This window comes from Gopherus evgoodei, chromosome 1, assembly GCF_007399415.2.
Source record: "Gopherus evgoodei ecotype Sinaloan lineage chromosome 1, rGopEvg1_v1.p, whole genome shotgun sequence".
Lineage (NCBI taxonomy): Eukaryota > Metazoa > Chordata > Testudines > Testudinidae > Gopherus > Gopherus evgoodei.
Genome location: NC_044322.1, coordinates 7,099,301 through 7,120,757, shown reverse-complemented (window position 1 = coordinate 7,120,757; position 21,457 = coordinate 7,099,301). Strand labels below are relative to the sequence as shown.

General features: G+C 46.3%; 1 protein-coding gene across 4 annotated transcripts in view; it reads right to left on the bottom strand.

The window, feature by feature from the left end:
• Positions 1 to 21,457, bottom strand: part of FAM168A (family with sequence similarity 168 member A) — a 361,316-nt gene that overhangs the window by 12,146 nt on the left and 327,713 nt on the right. For 3 of the 4 annotated variants that reach the window (XM_030557188.1, XM_030557198.1, XM_030557208.1), the window contains one exon: positions 7,886 to 8,028. In XM_030557188.1, the coding sequence (XP_030413048.1) occupies positions 7,886 to 8,028 (143 nt within the window). Of the gene's footprint in view, positions 1 to 7,885; positions 8,031 to 20,086; positions 20,092 to 21,457 lie in introns of all 4 variants that reach the window. The other variant, XM_030557179.1, reaches the window with a different exon arrangement.

Below are 21,457 nucleotides of genomic sequence, written 5' to 3'. Positions count from 1 at the left end.
GGAAGAGGAAGAAGTGCTAAGATAAATCAGGATCACGCCAAAGCAGGTGATTGAGAAATCAGCCATTGAAGACAGAGAGAATGTCAAGGATCAAGTAGAATCCTACCCCAAATTCTGAGAGGGGCTGGCACAACAGACAGACAGGGAAACCACGGCACACTGACAGCTGTTCAGACATCACACCGGATTTATGTAACACACATACGAGAATATAATCACATGTATCGCAATTTAAATAAAGACTAAAGTTCAGCTGCGTAGTCTTCCTCAGAGAAGCCAAAGCAGCTAAAATACTGAAACACACACAGTGCGCAGGATCCACTATTCTTCCTATCAAACCAAACAATGAGGAGACTATTTGCTGATGTTTATAACATGTAGGTGAACGCTGGACTAGAGAAGCTAATGTAACAAGAGAGGAAAAGATCTAGGAAATATCTGGAAACTATCAAGCTTTACCTTTGGTTTCAGCGGAGGGGAAGATACTGGGAACACTAGCCCCATGAATGCCTGTTGTAATAAGTGGGGTCTATCAGGCCTGCTCTGATTGTGAGCATAACTGTTAGAAAGCTGCTGAAGGTTCATAAAATATCACAATCACCCATAATAAAGAATGTTGACAGAAAAAGGTACAAAGGAAGACAGAAAGACAGACAATAAAAGAAGACAGAAACATTGAATTGGTCCAAACAAAAAAGTTTACTGATACTGCCAACTGATTGTGTTAAGACCGTGACTGGTAAACAAAAGATGGAATTGGAAATATATGGACCAAACATGGTACTTCAGAAATTGGTGGTCAAGATATTGAGGGGTGCAGCTATTCTGCACATCACCTGTTTTTGGGGTCCTTAAAAGGGAAACTTTGGGGGGAGATAAAAATGTGGAGGACACTGCTGAACTGCAAACAGCCAGCTGTGCCATCCTGGCTCCCACCATCTTCTGGGATCCCGGGATCCACCAGCACACCGTTGGGCCTTCATCATCCTGATCCCGACAGTCATCCTGACCAGACTGGGCCAGAGAGAGGGAACCAATGACAGCAAAAACCTGAGCAGCACCTGGAATGTGAGAGATTTGGGTTCCTACTCTCATCTTGTCCCTCCTTTGTCCTTTTCCTCCTCACTGTACTTCTTCTCTTCCCTGTCCAGTCTCTCTTTTCCCTTTCTGGTTAATAAATGTCTGGCTGAGCCGACCAAGACAACTATATCTTTTGCAACACTACAGTGAGTCTCTGACCAGTGAGGCAGCTAAAAGCAATGCCCTAAACTGCCTGATGCTGGGACAAGTCTCCAAGCTTCGCTGACAGGTCTCTGAGTGGCTGATAAGACCCTGTGCTGGGTCTGTGTTTTGTCAGTGGTGAGGCTGCAAGTGAGAGTCAATGCCAGAGACAAAAGTTGAATTTTTCTATATTTGCTGTTCTTTTCTCCCCTCTTTTTTGTGTGTGTTTGTCTTGTTTTGTTCTTCAGGGAAGCAGGACTGGATTTCAACAACAACAGCTGTAACCCAACTCAACTAACTTTTTCTCTTTTCCCCAAAACGGACAGTTATTACCACCTTTAATATCATCTAAAATCCTCACAAATGGGGACTTTCTCTATAAAAATTCAAGGGATGTTAGAATGAAAGCCTTATTTAATGCTTTATATTTCAAATGTTTAACTGTTTTCCCTCTTTGTCTGTATCTTTACTAAAAAGTTGCACAGACTTTGATTGGTGGTTGTTGCCATGGGGCTAAGCTGGTCCAGGTCTCGGTTCTCAAAACCTTGAACTATGTTCAGTGGTGTCCAGTGACTGGGTCACAGAGACCCTCAAGGCCCATGTATTCCATCAAAATGAACACCACACTGCCCAACGGCAGAATTTTGCCATAGCAAGTGACAGAGCCCAGCCATTCTTGAGAGCTAAGAATAACCAGTACATGCTCAGAGAAACAAAGTATTTCCTAAGAAACATGGCAACACTGTGTTCAGCTGTATCTAGTTCCTTACCGTCCCACCCCCTGCGTCACTATGGTACCTGAGTTGGGAAAGGTGAGAGCAAGTGAAGAGTTGACGGGGATGGAATGGAAGATGGGGAGCAATGGGCATAATTTACCTGGTCTCCTGCAAAGATCTTTTAAAAAAATTAATCGTCCATAAAGTGAACCCAGTTCAAAACACACTGTACCCAGTGACCCAGATTGTTGCCATCCTGTGTGTCTGCTCGGGCAGATAAGGCACTTCCCTCATGCTCCCTTGTGCCAGCCATCCTATACTGCCGACAGCAGCATAGCAGGGGAGCTAGATCCCCTCCCATGAAGGTGGGAGAAGAAGGGAATGGGATAAGCCCACAGCTGCATCCACACCCAAAGGAGTATGGGGTGCCAGGGACAGGGCTGGGATACATTACTTCCCCTGGCACCCGGCGCAGGCAGGGAAGCAGCTTATAACTCTCCAAGTGACAATTTGAATCCTCATCCATCCTTAATGTAGGGCAATTATGTGCCCCAAAGCCACAACTGGCCTCCAAGATACAGAAGTGGCACCAAAGAGAAAGTCCACTGAGTTACCTGCCAGAGCCTACATCATTATCAACCATCTAGCTACATGCACCAAACCCACAGGGGATCTTCAGTCTGTGGTAAAAATCAGTCAGTCAATCACTGAAGACTTCATTAATGGCTTCACCACCAGCTCTGTTGGCAATGAGAAACTTGCAATTTAATCAGATCTGACATTCTAACTCTGTGTGGAGTCCACCTGACATCAGAAGGGGGAGAGAAATTTGGAATTTTCATAGATATGTTTAAGAGTGACCTGCTAAGGGGAAAAAAAGATTTAGTATCTTTTCTCCCCCTTCTTTATGATATAAGAAGGGATGAAAGTTTCATCATTTTGTAGTTCGTTTTTACGTTATTTTTTTTTAGATCACAGGAAAAAATTGAGAATATCAAGTCTGGTGTTGGCTGATTTTGCTTGGAGGCTCGTTGGAGATCTCCATGTGTATTGGAGGTGAAGGGGTGGCTTGTTGAATCCTTAACAAAGACCATCCTTTCTTTCATTCCAAAGGCCTTATTTGCATTGGAGTTTTAACCTGGTATTAAAAAACAAAGTTTAAAAGAGTCTGGCTAAAAAATCCTTTCCTTTCTCAACTGTTTGGCTTTCAGCCTTCTATGATGTCATAATCCCATTATCAGAGGGTAGCCGTGTTAGTCTGGATCTGTAAAAGCAGCAAAGAATCCTGTGGCACCTTATAGACTAACAGACGTTTTGGAGCATGAGCTTGCGTGGCATTTGCATTATGAGTCTAGAGCAAATCACATGCATCTGAGGAAGTGGGTATTCACCCACGAAAGCTCCTGCTCCAAAACGTCTGTTAGTCTATAAGGTGCCACAGGATTCTTTGCTGCTTTTACATAATCCCATTAGTTTGCCCATCTCTATACAGCCTTCCAGGGTAGAATTTCTAATGCAAAAAGCAAGTAGATTTTAAAAAACAAAACAAAAAATCCCTCAACCTTTGAGGTCACCTTCATATATTAAAAACACAAAAGAAGAGACACGCTCCAATTTCCCCCCCTCCCTTTGCAGAGCACCTTAACAAAAACATCCATCTTTACTGTGAAGGGGATTGAGTACAATCTATGGATTTAACGCAGGCCATACAGAGATGATTACACTTTAAGGTCAGTATGTTAGTACTGAGCCACTGGGCTGAATAGAAACACAGAGGGTAAGGCTGTGTACAGAAGCAATTTGGCAGATAGGGATGTCACTGGTGTAGTGCTATAGGCTGAGTGTTGGGAGAAATGTTGTTCTTTATATGTTAATAAGCAGGAAGAGTGGACGTAGGATTGTGGCATTCATGTGAGGAAGATACACGGTTGGGAGCAGGGGGTCACAATACCAAGGAGAATGACAGGGGGACAGGGACATATTATGTCTAAAATGGCTTATGTAAAAGTCAGTGTGAAGAAATAAAATGTTAGGATGGAAAAAATGAGAATAGAAGATGCCCTAGTTTCATTAAGTCACATACAAACACTAGGGGAGGTTGTCAGGCGACAGATTTTCTAAAGTGGCTAGTAACTTTGGGTGCCCAACTTGATTTTCAGAGGGTGGGTGATAAGGACTTTCTGACTATCAGGCCCCTTTAAGGTGTCCCAATCAGGACCAGAAAATCACCAGTCACATTGGAAAATCCCAGCCTGGATATATACGCGAAGGCAGTAGCACTGAATGAACACAGAAGAGTTTATTTGAGTTCCATAAAAAAGACATGTAGGGGAAGTGGGATGAGTGTTTGTGTCTTATCTACTGTGACAAAGTTCTGTCCTTGACTCCGTGGGTCCAGTGTTTCCTGGAGGATTTTGCTAGCCTCAGAGGCTCACTGTGACTCTCCACATAGCCCTTCTCTCTCTAGAGGCAAGGGTCACAGCTTATTGAGCCATTTTCATCATAAGTCAACAACGGAGGTGAGGAGAAGCTATCCTTCCTCGCACAGTCTCTGTTGTCTCCCAGTCTCAGTGATTAATCAAGGAGGGGAGGGGGGCGTCCGGGCCCACCCTCTACTCCGGGCTCCAGCCCAGGGACCCTAAAATTAGCAGCTATGGTAGCTGCCTTTTTGGAAATAGGACATGTACAATTCCTTAGGCCACTTCCCCACAGCAGCCCCCACTCAATATCTCCTTCACCTTTACCTCAGGGCCTCCTTCCTTGCACCTGATATGGATTCGTACTGCTTCGTTCCTCCAACAGCACGGCTCCCTCCTATAGCTCCTGACACCTGCACCTCACTGACTAACTGGGAGGCTTTTAACTAGTTCCAAACAGCCCTTGACTGACTTCAGGTGCCCCAATCAACCCAGCTATCTCCACTGCCTTCTAGAAGGATCTTAATCGGCCCCAGGTGTCTTGATTAACCTGAAGCAACTGTCATTTGGTTACCTAGGTACCAGGGGTTTGTTTAGCCTGGGGCTAACATACCTGTTCCTCACTACTTTACTGTAGCCATCTGGCCTTTCCCCATCACATTACATAGGCTTTGTTCTGAAAAATGTGGCCCCCAGGCAGCTCCCCAGGAGATAGTGATGGTGGGGGCACTAGGGTAGACAAAGTCCAGCGATACCAATGTGTGTGTTACTTGGTTGGGTAACCTTAGCCTGGCCCCTATTGGAGCTGACGTGGAACTAGCAATGGTGGGGAAGATCAGAAACAAAGGCTAGCACAGACAGCCTTGGAATTGGAGAACCTGGAAGTCAGACATGTTGTTCTGGACATACAGTCTGATGGGAGTATAACCACTGACTTGGCATTTGAACAATTCCTGTATGTCTTATACTACAAATACTGACTTCCCCCATTTCTCTCCTTCATCCTGCACAAATTCTTCCTCTACCCTAGCCAGCTGCTCTATTCCAGTTACAGTATTTTAGAAACGAGCAAATGGCCCCAGCTCCTTTATAGGGCAGAGTAATAAAGACCACATTTCTACTGTCATACTTCTTGGTATTTGGTGATGGGAGAAAATCTGGAGAACTCTACAGCTCGGGCAACAGACAAGCAGCCTTGGTCTAACATACTAAAAAGAAAGCAGCCAGCCAGCCATGAAAAAGACCTTTAACAAACACACCGCATCCATTCTGTGTTCACCACTGTACTAACACTGTGTAAATGCATGAGAATTGAGTTCACGTGTGGATAAAAATCATTAGTTTGGGCACCTCCTCGTCCTTGTCCTTTGCGGCTGCTGTGAGAGAGCTAAGGCAAGTTCTGCATTATGGTCGGACAACAGTATGCTCTGCGGGTCACTCATTCTAGCTGTCACATGCACAGCTGGGGAAGGCACAACTCACTGATCCTAGGCTACAACTCCCTAACACTTTAAAGGCTAATTTTCAGTATTTTAAATCCCATGGGGCTGATTCGGATCTTATTTATCCCCGTGTAAACCTGGAGTAACTCCATTAACCACCGTACTAAAACAGGTTGAAGTGATATCAGAATCAGGCCGTATCTTGTTCTGGTTCATCTTGTTGGCTTTAACTAGCTGCTATGGGGACAGAGCTAGGGTGCAGTGACCGTGCTTCTACTATGCACATTTGCTGAGCACACAATATGAAAGGTTGAAATTTAGCACAGGTGTGCTGATGAGGTTTGCACAGCATCCAGCTGTCCCTAAGGTCCTGCCCCCTACTTACCACTACATCTCTTCTGGGGGCAGAGTGGGGTGGTCAGGGCTTCCCTCATCCAGGAAGTGGGGGCTTCTTTTACAGCTTTCCTAGGCATTCAGAGAGGCCATAATCCTCCAGTCCTCTGCACTTCAAGGCCAGAAAGGTCTTTGAGGAAAGGAGCTTAGATACAATGGTGACAGGCACCTTTGACAGAGAGGAATCCCATGACAGCTGGTCAGAAAAATTCCAACATTATTTTTTTGTTGGAATTTGCCCGTTGGTTGAAATGGAAATGTTCAAAGGAGACTGTGCGATTTCGACAAAGCTCCCCCAGAAAGCAGGCAGGGCAGTTTTCAAAATCTGCCTGGTTTCTTGCCAGCTGGTCTCTGTGGCTCCTTCAATGCACACCTGGTGGACTGCCTCTAAGTCAGAGACCGGGGGGTTTCTAGGGTCCCCAGGTCCCTTCCATGGAAAAATTCAAAATTTGGGATTTTCATTGTGAATTGGAACAAACCCAAATTTTGAAAAAGTGAAATTACTCCATGGAACAGAATACTTTTCTCTGCCCAGCTTTGAGCCAACCAAGAACCAACAGCCCCTGTCCTGCTGCCAACTGCTGTGATTCTGAGTAGGGTCAAGGGTTGCTCAACGGTGCTCAAAAACTACAGCAATAATAAGCAGTGCAGGAATTGTTGGCCCTCAGCATCTCACACAAAGGGTTACGGGGTGCACCACATGCTTCATTATGGGGCACTACCAGGGTTATGGTGTGTCAGTAACACAGCAGATAGGAGCAGGAGTTAGAACATTTTGCAGTCCACACTGGTCTGTTGAGAGAAGGCCATGCCACATCTTCGTCCCCTGAAATCCCTTTTAGGAGCACAGAGGCAGCAGTGTTGTCTGGCACCCCCAGAAGGATCTGCACAAGGATAGGGGAAGCAGCTACTCATTGCTCTGACAACTGAGGAGAGCCACAGAGGAAACACACAGACCAAGACGAAAAAAGGAGTAAAGCCACAGCTCCCTGGGGCATGTCTAACACTGAAGCAGGGTGAGCCACGGATGGCTGAGAAAGGCAGGTGACTGAACAAGGGACAAAGGTTTCTGGGGAAAAGAGGGGAGAGATTCCTTGAAAGTGAATTGTCAAGAGTTGATTTGTTGCTGCTCCCTGTGCACCAGCCTGTTGGGTCTGGTTCTTAGCACCCATTCAAACCAAAGCCTGCTGGATGCATGCAGCATCAGTGAACACCTTTCATACTAACAAAAAGCCGCACAGGAACAATGACCACAAGTGGTAAAGATCTCATCCAAAAGACAGCATCCTCCAGCAGCATAATGCTTCTTAGAATTAGAGTGGCTTGGTTCAGTACTGACTCAGAGCAGAGAGCACCACAGAGCAGTTCAATCCAATTCACTGACATGAGAAGCTACACAAGTGTAAAAGACAACCCCAGCAGATATCATTCAGAGGTAGGTCCACCCTGCTAGGCAGCACCACCAGCATCACTTTCTCCCAACACCTTTTCGTGGAGGTCTCCCACCCACATACTGACCAGGTCCAAGCTTGTAGCTGTGGTCTGAAGTTTGCACAGATGGTGTAGATACAAGACAGAAACAGGTGAATTAACATAGTCCGAAACATCATATCTAGACCAGTAATATGTTCGCAGTTAGTTGGATGATCCACAAGCTTTTACTGCTATTTTTTTCTGTAGTTTGCTAGACACGTACCTGGGCATACAGGTTCTGCTGTGGATAGGCACTTCTGATTGGGTACATAGCAGTTTGGTAAGGATTTGGAGATGGAGAATAGGGAGGTGGTGCATTGTTACTCTGGGTAGGTGGGACCTTGTATGGAGTCCCAGCGGTGTACCCTGTTAAAAGCAAAAACAGCTTGCATTAGTGCTATGATTTAAGCTTGCGGGAGACAGCTGCTGAGCAGGCTGACATGGAGCGTTAGCAATTTAAACCATGCTGAGAATACCATTTTCACTCAATGTTTAGAGTGCCATAAAAGATACACAGCCACTAGTGGTCCTATGGATGCGGAAGCCACTCATTATGAGTCTAGAGCAAATCACTGGCTCAGCATGAAGGACAATTTCCATATCAACAAAGAATTAGGGGGGCTCTGAGTAGTGGAACACAATGTGATCTGTGGCTGTGTGAGCTATACGAGGCCACAATAAACCTAAATGCTCTTTGGGGCAGGGATGCTGTCTAACACGTCCAGCTTCCAGCACAATGGGGCCCTGATCCTGACTGGAGCTTCAGGGTAATACAGTTACTAAATAATTATAATAGGTTCCATTTCTCAATGCCATTCCTTTGGGGTGCTTGGCCTGGAGAGACTGCACCAATGGCCAGGACAGCTGAGGTAAAACTCTTCACTCTGAATCAGTTTGGGGAGCAACATAGCGAGGCTGGTTCCTGGCTGGAGACCGACAGATCTACTGACTGCCCAGCCATTGCATTGGGATCAGCCTCTTCCTGCTGACTGCAGGGAACAATACCCTGTTTCTGGGACCATGGTGGAGGAAGGCACATGGGCTACATGTTAAAGGCATGTCTCCCTATTATTATTAAATGTTTCTGTTCCAGAAGCCTCAACCCAGTCAGGGCCACCACTGTGCCTGGCACTGTAGAAACACAATATATGACAGCGCTGGCCCAAAGGGTGTACAAGTCTAAGGGGGATGTTACACTGTTGACAATACACTGCTGTCCCATTAGGGAAGACATGGCTAGGGTTAAACTTTGATTTTTTTAACCACCATGTCATTTTTATTAATTTGTTTGAGTCTGGCTATGATGCCATATAAGGATTTCTGAACAGATCTGGAATGTGAACCCACTATGGGTCCCTAGAACAACAGGTTTCAGAACATGGGGACAGATTCCCCAAATCTGGGGCATGGAGGTGTACAGTACACCTCACTGTATGGCAGCTTAAGTCCTTGTGGGGTTTTTCTTTCCTTGGCTGGGGGAAGTCGGTGCAGGTAACAGGCTGAAAAATACGGCTCTAACATATCCACAGCTGTCCAAACAGTTAAGTTTTCATGTCTTCAGATATCAGAGGGCAGCCGTGTTAGTCTGGATCTGTAAAAGCAGCAAAGAATCCTGTGGCACCTTATAGACTAACAGACGTTTTGGAGCATGAGCTTTCGTGGGTGAAGTGCTCCAAAACGTCTGTTAGTCTATAAGGTGCCACAGGATTCTTTGCTGCTTTTACATGTCTTCAGAAGTATTCATGTGGTGTCATCCCTGGGAAATGCCAGTACTCACAGGGTTAAAAAACTGGGCATGACTTGAGGGGATGGCGTCAGAACTCAAAATGTCCTTCAAGACAATATATATATTTCAAGTAATTTTCTCCCCAGTCTGGGAGCTTTTGTCCTCTCCCATTGTCTGCTGGATGGTTAAATCAATAATATAATTGTTAGGGATTCTAGATTGCATGAGACTATTTTAAGTGTTTATGCCACCAAGTAGTGACTGGAAAGCTTGTGATAACACTGCTGGAGAGGAAGGGCTGAATTTTTCCTATCCTTCCCTAGCACTGAACCTTTCAATGTGAACAATTAAGACGTCTGAAGCCTGTTGTGAACCCACTGCTCTAACCATTCATCTTCATTAAGATATAGAAGCTCAAGGTGAACCCAGGCTGTGGCTTAGGGTGACAGCAAATGTGAAAAATTGGGATGGGGTTGGGGGATAATAGGAGCCGATTTAAGAAAAAGACCCCAAAATTGGGACTGTCCCTATAAAATTGGGACATCTGGTCACCCTACTGTGGCTACATAGCAGTGTTTAAACCTAGTAGTATTGAGAGGGATCTTGTTCTGACAAGCATGCTAATCAAACCATGCTTCAGACTGTTCCCACTAGGTAATGTACTCTAATCTAGGTTCATAACATGTTATTCAGAGAAAATTATCCTGTTCAGCATTATGTTAGAGCTGGACTACGCAAACATAAATGGGTTCACACACTTCCAACGGTAACTAATACTCAAACATTATAACAAAAAAAGCAAGTAAAGCTTTGCAGAAGCAGGGGAAGGCAAAAGCAGGGTGCAGCACAATGTCCTCTGTGGATGATACTATATGAACCCAAATAACTGGTTAGACATTAAAGTGAGGAGCCGCCTTTTAATGCCTAAAATCAACAGACTGGACTGGAAGTTTCCACTGATGATTTCCCAATCTGTCAAGTGGGCATATTGCTCCCAACCTCACAGGGCAATTGAGCAATGCATACAATGGACCCAATCTATTAAGGTCCTGAACATCTCCTAAGAGATGAAAACCCCTAAACTCCCACTGACTTCAAGATCAGGCCCTATGTTTGCAACGCACTTGGATATCCTGGCATGAAGGGTGCTACAGAAGTGCAAGAGTATTACTGCTCTGCCTGATGAACCCTGACGCCATAAAGATGCACAATGTCAACATGAACAGTATGCTGATTTAACTTCATGGATCGAGCTGCGTGGGTTGTTTTTTTTTAAAGGTATGTTATAATATAATAAAATGGGTGCTGTTGATTTCATAATTCAAATGCAGGAATAAAACACTTAGAAATCAAATGCAAATTGGAGGCCACAACTATTGTCACCTATCAAAAATCATGGAGCAGGTCCTCAAGGAATCAATTCTGAAGCACTCAGAGGAGAGGAAAGTGATTGGGAACAGTCAGCATGGATTCACCAAGGGCAAGTCATGCCTGACTAACCTAATTGCCTTCTATGAGGCGATAACTGGGTCTGTGGATGAGGGGAAAGCAGTGGATGTGTTGTTATTCCTTGACTTTAGCAAAGTTTTTGATATGGTCTCCCACAATATTCTTGCTGGCAAGTTAAAGAAGTATGGGCTGGATGAATGGACTATAAGGTGGATAGAAAGCTGGCTAGATCACCAGGCTCAATGGGGAGTGATCAATGGCTTCGTGTCTAGTTGGCAGCCAGTTTCAAGCGGAGTGCCCCAAGGGTTGGTCTTGGGGCCGGTTTTGTTCAATATCTTCATTAATGATCTGGAGGATGGCGTGGATTGCACCCTCAGCAAGTTTGCAGATGACACTAAACTGGGAAAAGTGGTAGATACGCTGGAGGGTAGGGTTAGGATACAGAGGGACCTAGACAAATTAGAGGATTGGGCCAAAAGAAACCTGATGAGGTTCAACAAGGACAAGTGCAGAGTCCTGTACTTAGGACGGAAGAATCCCATTCACTGTTACAGACTAGGGACCGAATGGCTAGGAAGCAGTTCTGCAAAAAAGGACCTAGGGGTTACAATAGACGAGAAGCTGGATATGAGTCAACAGTGTGCCCTTGTTGCCAAAAAGGCTAACAGCATTTTGGGCTGTATAAGTAGGGGCATTGCCAGCAGATCAAGGGACATGATCATTCCCTTCTATTCAACATTGGTGAGGCCTCATCTGGAGTACTCTGTTCAGTTTTGAGCCCCACACTGCAAGAAGGATGTGGAAAAATTGGGAAGAGTCCAGCGGAGGGCAACAAAAATGAATGGGGGCTGGAGCACATGACTTATGAGGAGAGGCTGAGGGAACTGGGATTGTTTAGTCTGCAGAAGAGAAGACTGAGGGGGGATTTGATAGCTGCTTTTAACTGCCTGAAAGGGGGATTACAAAGAGGATGGCTCTAGACTGTTCTCAGTGGTACCAATGACAGAACAAGGAGTAATGGTCTCAAGTTGCAGTGGGAGAGGTTTAGGTTGGATATTAGGAAAAACTTTTTTCACTAGGAGGGTGGTGAAGCACTGGAATGGGTTGCCTAGGGAGGTGGTGGAATCTCCTTCCTTAGAGGTTTTTAAGGTCAGGCTTGACAAAGCCCTGGCTGGGATGACTTAGTTGGGAATTGGTCCTGCTTTGAGCAGGGGGTTGGACTAGATGACCTCCTGAGGTCCCTTCTAACCCAGATATACTATGATTCTATGATCAACACAGCATGTGAAGTGTGCAACAATATGCAAGAAGGGCCCAATGCCACTTGTACTGGTCTATGTGTACACTGCAATTACAAACCCGCAGCTGGCCTGTGCCAGCTAGGGTGACCAGATGTCCCATTTTATAGGGACAGTCCCGATTTTTGGGTCTTTTTCTTATATAGGCTCCAATCACCCGCTGTCCCGATTTTTCACACTTGCTGTCTGGTCACCCTAGCTGACTTGAGCTTGCAGGTCTCTTTCATTGCAGTGTAGACTGCTGGACTTGGACTGCAACCTGAGATCTGGGATCCTCACACCTCACAGGGCCCTGGAGTCTGGGCTCCAGCCCGAGCCCAGACCTCTACGCTGCAATGAAACAGCCCCGCAGCCTGAGCCCTGCAAGCTTAAGTCAGCTGGTACAGGCCAGCTGTGGGTTTGTTACTGCAGAGGAGACATACCCACTGAAGTCAAAGGCAAAGCTCTTATTAACTTCAACAGCAGGAGGAGCCAGCTCTCAGTGACAACTGGCTTGCTGATGAGTCTGTATGCAGCTCTGTCTGCTCTATGCAGCTGATGTACCATTATAATTAGCATCTATCCATGGCATAACTTATTTTTATGTTTCTAGCTGCACAGATTTGTCAGGACAAGACTGTACACTGAATAATTTGTTTTCCTTATCTTGCAACTGAAGCACCGTTGAATCCCATCAGTGTCACAATTGCCTTATTCTTCCCTTTAAGTCTGCAATTAACAGAAGCCCATTTTAAACAAAGACCTAAAATGTAAGCAGCTGCACCTGACAAATATGGAAAAGTGCTGACTTCCAGCTATGCTGAAGCTGCTGATTCCCCAACATATGACAGACGGTAATAGGGGATCCATGGGCTTGTTTATGGTGACTACACAGGTAGTGTATCTGCAGAGGTCACCTTATTTCACAGGGCATTTCTCAGATACCTTTTGTGCCAGCCCTGCTCCCTGCTGTCCATTTGCACTATTGACAAAAGCAGTGAGCCTGCTCTCTTGCTATTAAGAAACAGCCATTTGCTCCTTGTGTGCGGCTGGAGTCCAGAAAAGGGAACCTGACCCCTCCTCTTACAGAGGCAAATCCTATCTTACGCAACAAGCCAGAATAACGAGGCTTGGCACAGGGCTGTCTTGTGGAAGCATGGGATGAAAACACCTCTCCTCGTGCAGCAGGGAGGCATTGGAGCCGCTCCACAAACAGGGCGAACAGGCCAGCATCCTCAGGGCTGCAATGGCAATTTAACACTGTTGCCCATCATTCTATCAGATGCCAATGGCTAACTGACCTAGCACCCCCCACCCCCCAGGGAGCAGTGAGCCCACATGGAGCTAGGTTCCACCTGGGCACATGGAGTGTAGACTCCCCTGCATGGGGTGCTGCAATCCTGTCCCCTGACCCTGAAGCTGAACTGCATTGCTCCCATAGCCGGCAGGGCCCTTCAGAGAGAGAGATAGGGGGCCAGGAACAAAACATTTCTCCAATAGTGTTGCAATCACTGAGGGATGAAAGCAACAGAGTCCTGTGGCATCTTTAAGACTAACAGATGTATTGGAGCATAAGCTTTCATGGGTGAATACCCACTTCGTCAGACACATCGCAATCACTGAGGGAAGAAAGACACTTCTTAAAAGAAGCATCATCTCTTTTATGTGCAGACAAACACTGGATCCAGAGGAGCTGTTACAAAAAACACTAAAATCTCCACAGGGAGGTTTATTAGGTCTGCCCTGCTTCAGAAGTAAGCTCCTCTGTCATGGACAGATGAAAACAGGGTTGGGCTCAATTTTACTAGAATCCCATGAGAACAGCACCTACTCTGCATCTCCCCTCCTCCCCTAAAGCGATTTTTACACCCTCTGGGGATTCCCCAACCACCCAGGTAAGTCAGCTTTCTGCCTCCTTTGTCCCACCAGAACGACAAAGCAGGAAAAATGGGGTCATATTCTAGGACAGAAGTGGCCCATGTGTGTCTGGCATGCTGTGTTTGACGAGTTCAACCACGTGTCTCGTGGTTATCCCCATCTTTCAGACAGAGGCGTGGCCCACAAAGACTTGTCCCAGCATGCAATGCACCATCATTTAAGCAAAAGCTATTTGGCTCACCTGGAACATTACATGCAGAGACTGGCAGTCTCCAAGGGATGCACTTGACATGACTGACAATGGCGGCTGCAGCCTTTTGTGCTTAATGAAAATTCAGTGCAGCCCTCAAAGCTTCTGTGAAGCTACGAAGAACCCAGCCTTTGGAGGGCAAAGTCTGGGTGATCCAGGGTGGATTTCTCCATAGCCTCACCAGGGAAATAGCCCTTTGTAGAAAGTGCACCGCTTATCAATTCAGCATAGGATCCACTAATTTTAGATCAGTGATGCTGACACAATAAATCATTTTAATCTCCTGTCCATTTAAAAAAAGCAGACACACTCTGGCTTTGTCCAATTCTGCTCTTTACAAGGCTAATTAGCTGCAACCTTGGAGGTTCAGAAATACATTTTACTGAAAGCGGTGCCACATTACATTTCAACACAAGGAACACATGGTTAATTTGCTATTTATAATAAATGCTGTGGAAGTAGAGCAAGAACTGACAGGGATTTGAAGGGGATTTCAATGCAAACAGTCCCCTCTGTGAGCAAGAGTCAGGCTGGCTGTAACCCTAATAACGCAAGATTTGTAGAAGCGAGGATTGTGTGAGGCGAGTGGGAAAGAACTGTGTGAGAAGGTATTGCAACCTTGTGTCAGGTAAGTATGGAATGCAGACTATAGTTTAAATAGAGATGAGAAAAATAAGGTATCAGGATGATCAATGTATAAATAAGATGCAGCTGTTGCTCATTATTGTACGTAACAAAGGCACAAATGCTTGCTGTAATTGTTTACTTGTAGAGAGACCTGTTTAGCTCTCTCCCTCCACGCAATTGCCAGGGATACTAAAGTATCTGACTTGCTGCTCCCAACCTGAGAATGAGAATTCTGTTTTTCTCTGACAATTTGAGGGCTCATCTGGGATCTGAACCCGGGACCCTCTCCGACAATGCCAATCCTTTGTCCTATGAGCCATTCACATGTGTTCCAGAGTTAAAAAGTTGTTGGGCTGGTGGGTAATGAACTAAAGAGATTTTCAAAGAAGCAACATTTTTTGTAGACAAATATGAAGAAGAAACATTTACACTTTCCTGGGAGAGCGGGATAAAGCAGGACTGTATCAGCTGAGTTTCCACCTGGGTACTATCAACAATGGCAGGCAGACTGGCTTTTCTAAGTTCTGCTCCTGTTCACCATATATAAATTCTTGACCTTAAACTACTTCAGTGTTGCCAACTAGTCTCACGAGACTTGGCATTTTTTCTTAAATGCCTAGCTCCTGGCATCACATGACAATCTCAGCTTTCCTTTTTTAAAAAAAGTCAGTTTCCATCCCTTGTGGTTGCAGTGAAAAGCTGGCAAATGTGCCCTTTAAAGGCTCAGACACCAGAGGGGAAATAAAAAAGTCCCACCTATTCTTCTAAAAATCATCTTGATTTTGGGGGCTCTGACTCGCATTTTTGAACGTTTGAAATTGGCCACACCGAAGGCTGGAAATTTGTCATATGGAGAGAAATGACACTTGCCTAAGAAAAACATTCTCAACCAACACTGGAGGCATGGATTCCAATGCCTGCTTTTCTCTCTTCAAAGAAGTATGCTGAGAGTTCAGTCATTTCAGTTGAAAGGCTAGACTCGGATGCATATTGCAGTGGATCCTCTACTCCCACCTCTTCTCAAACTTCACTTTGATAGCAGTGCCCCTGCTGAGCACAAGATCCTGCCCACCCCCTCACTTGCCATATGAATTCTTCTGTAAAAATGCTCTTTGCCTAATAGTGCATAACAGCAGTGTAAAAAAAAACAACAAAGTTCTGAGATATAGAGAGAACTATTGAAAACAGCCAGGACAGAGGAAATTATTGGATTCCTGTAATTCTATGTTGATTTTCTCCCTTTAGAGTTACAGGGTTACACAGACACTTAAAATGAAGGTCATGTGTGTGAAGTTTGACTGAATCATTTGTACTTAATGGTAAATTAGTGGGGGAATTCAAGAAAGCCTTGCAGCTGTGCTTTAAGTTCTTTCAGGCAGATTAATAAGTCTCTATGCGTTCCAGCCTTTCACCTCAGTACAAACCTGACTTAGATCACAAATGAGTTTGAGAGTCTTAATATCGTCCATGGAAATGTGTTCATCTCACAAAACCACCACAAAGGTCTGCATCACACTTAGTCTATGCTGAGGTGTAGCTAAGGACTAGAATAAAGAGGAGTGCTTGCAGGTCAGAATGGCAGACAGAACTGTGCAGGGATTTGAAAAATCTGATGAGCAAGGAGGTACTGCAGATGAGGACCGAGGTGCAGCGGAAGAGGTGTATGTGAAAAGACTGCCCCAGTACTTGCCTGCAGTGTCTGACTCTCATTGGAATGCCTCTCATTTTTGTGAACATTAGAAATCATATTTATAAAGCCTATGCAACATCAAAAATAGATAATCTAACACAGAAGACTGAGGAGCTGCAGCACAGTTTGAAAACAGCAGAGTGGAAAAGTAGAGCTTCTTAAAAAGTGATTACACATCAAAAAATTCTGACAGTGAAAATTTAATCTGCCGCCTTTCACAACAGCAATTAAAGGACAAGATTTCAGTTCCATTAATATTCCATCTTATCCTCACAACCTTAAAACAGCTTGTAGATAATAGCACACTTTATGGGACTAGCAAACAGCCTCTAAATGCTTTCTGATGCCTGTAATTTGGAACAAACATGTTAATAAATGGCAGAATATCCATGATCTTTTCTCTGACCTACAGAAACGTACATATGTGGGAATAAAAACTTCTTAAAGCTAAGATGGAAGCATGGAAAGGGAATGCACAGGTATGATTTGTAAATGACAGAGTAATCCTCATCCATTCTTTCCCTGCTAATGTGCCATAGCTGTGGCTGGGAGGGACTATTTCTAGGGATGAAGGGGGAGTTTCAAGCTATGCCTACACTTAAAATGCTACAGCAGTACACCTGCAGCAGTGCCACTGGAGCATTTCAGTGTAGACACATACTACAATGATGGGAGGGGTTCTCCTGTCAGCATAGTTAATCCACCTCCCCCAGAGGTGGTAGCTAGGGGCTTGTCTACAACTGAAATGCTACAGTGGCATAGCTGCACCCCTTCCATGTAGATACTACCTATGCCGATGGGAGAACCTTCTTATTGGCAGAGGTAATCCACTTCCCCGAGAGGCGGTAGATCGACTGAAGGATTCTTCCATTGACCTAGTGCTGTCTACACCAGAGGTTAGGTTGGCTTAACAACACTATTCAGGGGGTTGGATTTTTCACACTCTGGGTCAACCTAACCTTTTAATGTAGACTAGGCCTAGACCGATGGAAGAATTCTTCCATTGACCGGGCACCGTCTACACTGGGTGTTGGGTTGGTTTAACTAAGTCTCTCAGGGGTGTGGATTTTTCACAGCCTGAAGAGAAGGAGCCACGCCGATGTAACTTTTCAGTGTAGATCAGTCCTCAGTCATCAGGGCCTATTCAATTCTCAGCGCTGGTCTACACTACAAACTTATGTCCGTATAATCACCCCCCTGAGTGACATAGTTATACTGATCTAAACCCCCCTGGAGAGAGCGCTATGTGAACGAGAGAGCTTCCCTTGTTGACATAGCTACCACCTTTCAAGGAGGTGGAGTACCTCTACCAACAGGAGAAGCTCTCTTGTCAGTGTAGGTAGCATCTTCACTAAAAGCTACAGCGGTGCAGCTGTGCCATTGCAGTGCTGTGAGTGTAGACAGGCCCTCAGTCTCTGCTGAGACTATCAATAAAGGTGCTAATTGTGACACTCTGAGGTCAGGTCTACACTACAGACCTGCACTGGTATAACTACATTGCTCCGGTAGAGACGACTTGTGCCTGCTCATACTGCGGGGGTGGAGGGAGAATGTAAATGGGGGCCCCAGGTCTGCCCCATCTCGCTGGGCCAGGGCAGCCAATCCTGCTGGCTCCTGGGGGGCTGGGGCCACAGAATTGGGGAGCTCATGCCTCTGGGCTGGACCTGACCCCGGGGGACTCACAGCACCACAATGTCTCCCAGAGATCCCGCGCCCTCATGGACACCTCAGCAGGAGGACGAGTGTGAGCACTGCCCCAAACTCGGGCTGAGCAGAGGTCAGGGAACTTGCTCCTGGCGCCTTCTCCAGCGACCCCCACATCCTGAGCCTGGCCTGGGGCCGCTGCACTCTCCCCACCAGGGTTACCTGTGGGCGGAGGGCTCTGTTCTTCTTCTGCTGGACCTCCCCCTCCAACATGTTTTCGGCTTGTTCGGCCCCTGTCCCTGGCAGCTGGGCCTGGGCAGGATGGACCCTGTTCTCACACAAGCTGAAGGTGGTTGCTCAGGGTAACTGCCTCTGTGCCTGCGAAAGCCTGGCTGGGGAGGTGGTGGTGGCCCGCCCGCCCGCCCGCCCAGGCCCAACTGCAGGGGACAGGGGCAGCGTGAGCTGGAACCCCACCCCACCATCACATTTCCGGCTCACTTGGTCCCACTTCCTGGCAGCCAGGCCCAGGTTGGGAGCGGAGGGGGCAGGCCACCGCCACCTCAGCCAGGCTCTTTCAGGCAGCTGCTGCACTGCACAGAGGCAGCAACCCAAAGCGACCAGCCTAGGGTTGCCAACTTGGTACTATTTTAAAAACGGGCACTCAAGCAGGAGCACTGGAACCTCTCCTGCTCCACCTCTTCCCCCGAAGGCCCACCACCTCCCCACTCCTTTTCCCCCTCCCCATTGTCACTCACTGCTTTTCCCCTCCCACCCCTTCTGCCCAGCTCAGGAGGGATTTGCCTGCAGAGTCAGGGCTGGGAGCTGCAGCCGCCTGATGCAGGTAGGAGGCGGCCCCGGCTGGATAGGTGATGACCCAGCACCTCCCTTGCCCACAGTAACTGAATTTTGGGTGTGCAGTCAGTAGATCTGACCGGACATTGCCATATCCCCTTTTTGACTGGACTTTCCAGTCAAAAACGGGCACCTGGGCACCTTAGGCCATCCTCACCTAGTATGAGAAGTGGCTCCGTCCTGCCCCTTCCACTCCCTGCCCAGGCCCAGCTGCCAGGGACAGGGGCTGAGCAAGCCAGAAACACGTCGGGTGGGAGGTGCAGCAGGAGGAGGAGAGCTCAGCTCTCACAAAAATCTGGGGATGCACATGACCCCATGTCTCCCCACACAAGTCGCCTCTGCGCTCATGTGTGAAAAATCCACATCCCTGAGTGACGTTGTTGTACCAACCTAATCCCCAGTGTAGACAATTCTACGTCGATGGGTGAGCTTCTCCCGTCCACATAGCTGCTGCCTCTTATGGAGGTGGATTAAGAAGACAGCTCTCTCCTGTCGGCGTAGAGCATCTTCATTAAAGAGCTACAGCAGCACAGTGGAGATTTTAAGTGTAGACGTGCCCTGAGTAAGTTTCCCAGACCTGAAGAAGAACTCTGTGTAAGCTAGAAAGCTTGTCTCTCTCATCAACAGAAGCTCTCCAATAAAAGATATACCCTCACCCACGTCTCTCTAATATCCTGGGATCGACACAGCTACAACACTGCTTATACTATTCTAATTGTGGGGTGTTACTTACTCACTAGGAAGTGGACTGAAACAACCCATTCATTTCACACAGACAATCTAACAGCCTAAAGGAAGAACCTCCTGTGTTTCCACAGCTAATGCCCTCCAGCTTAAAAGTGCCAAGAGCCAGCAGTGCTGGCTTTTAAAATAAAGTGGGCCACTTTCCATCTAGCTAATTATCAGAGGGGAGCCGTGTTAGTCTGGATCTGTAAAAGCAGCAAAGAATCCTGTGGCACCTTATAGACTAACAGACATATAGCTAATGTTTTAGTTCTGCATCTAGCATCACAATTAAGAATCATAGACAGTGACCCATCAAATGCTGCCGGGTCACAGTTAGCCTAGCAATGGGAACTAAACTAAAACAGGGGAAGTGAGACTGAAAAAAGCTTTAAAGTAATATTACTAATTGTGTAATAATTTAATAATTTAAAAGCCCTATTAAAGCAACAACCTTTCCATTCACCTCCACATTTACCATATCAGTGGAAGGGGCAGGAACTGCTATTTTAAAGGCTGGTAGAATTATTCATGTACACAGCAAATCCATTTACAAACTTTTTACTCAACACCACCATTCTCCTCCACAATAGCATTCTCACTGCTTTTGGCCTAGATTCTTTTAATCAGTTTAACAAAGACCTACTAGATTGTGATTAGTTGGCATCAGATCTCATTCCTGATTACATTTTTATGTGGATTGAGAGTAAGTGGAAATATTAAGCCCACGTCCAGACTAACCCGCGGCATTGGCGGGTTAAAATCGATTGCTCGGGGATCGATATATCGCGTCTAGTCTGGACGTGATGTATCGATCCCCGAGCGCGCTTACATCGATTCCGGAACTCCATCAACCCGAACAGAGTTCCGGAATCGACACGGAGAGCCGCAGACATCGATGCCGTGCCATCCAGACGGGTGAGTACCTCGATTTTAGAAATTCGACTTCAGCTACGTTATTCCCGTAGCTGAAGTTGCATATCTAAAATCGATTTTAATTCCCTAGTCTGGACGTGGCCTTAGTGGTGCATGTTTTTACTGCTATGATCTGCAATCACTCAAACCTGCCAGAATTTCAGGATTCCTGATTCACTGATAATTTAGCTGTTACTTCAAAACAAAAAATAGATGACAGTACTCTAGACAGATGTAATCTAAATCTGGTGTATTTATTACCTGGAAAAAATTTAAACAGAACAATTTTCACTGGTTTGCGATTAAAATCTTCTTTAATCAAACTTTAATGATGCAAGATGTGTGAGAGTTTTAGAAACAGTGTTTAGAACAGTGTTAATTTTAAAGCCCAATTGTGATCATTTTACCAGGGGCAGCAAGTGAAGTTCCTCCTTGGGGGAGGCTAGCCCCCTGCCCCGCCTCTTCCGGCCAAGACCACACTCCTGCTCACTGCTCTCAACCCTTCATGGCCCTAGTTGGGTTAGAGAAGAGGAGGCTGAGAACTCGGTCCGGGCCATGGAGGCTGAAGGGGAGCCGAGAGCTCAGTCCTGGCCTGGGTCCAACTCTCAGCCAGGACTGCAGCAGAGATCTTGACTGGAGCTTTGAGCTTGGAGCCATTCCCCAGTTCCACCCTTTTCCCCAGCAGCTCTATCCCCATTCCGCCCACAGCCCCGTCCCTATTCCGCCCCTTCCCCTGCGGCCCCGCCCCCTGCTCACTCCTGCCC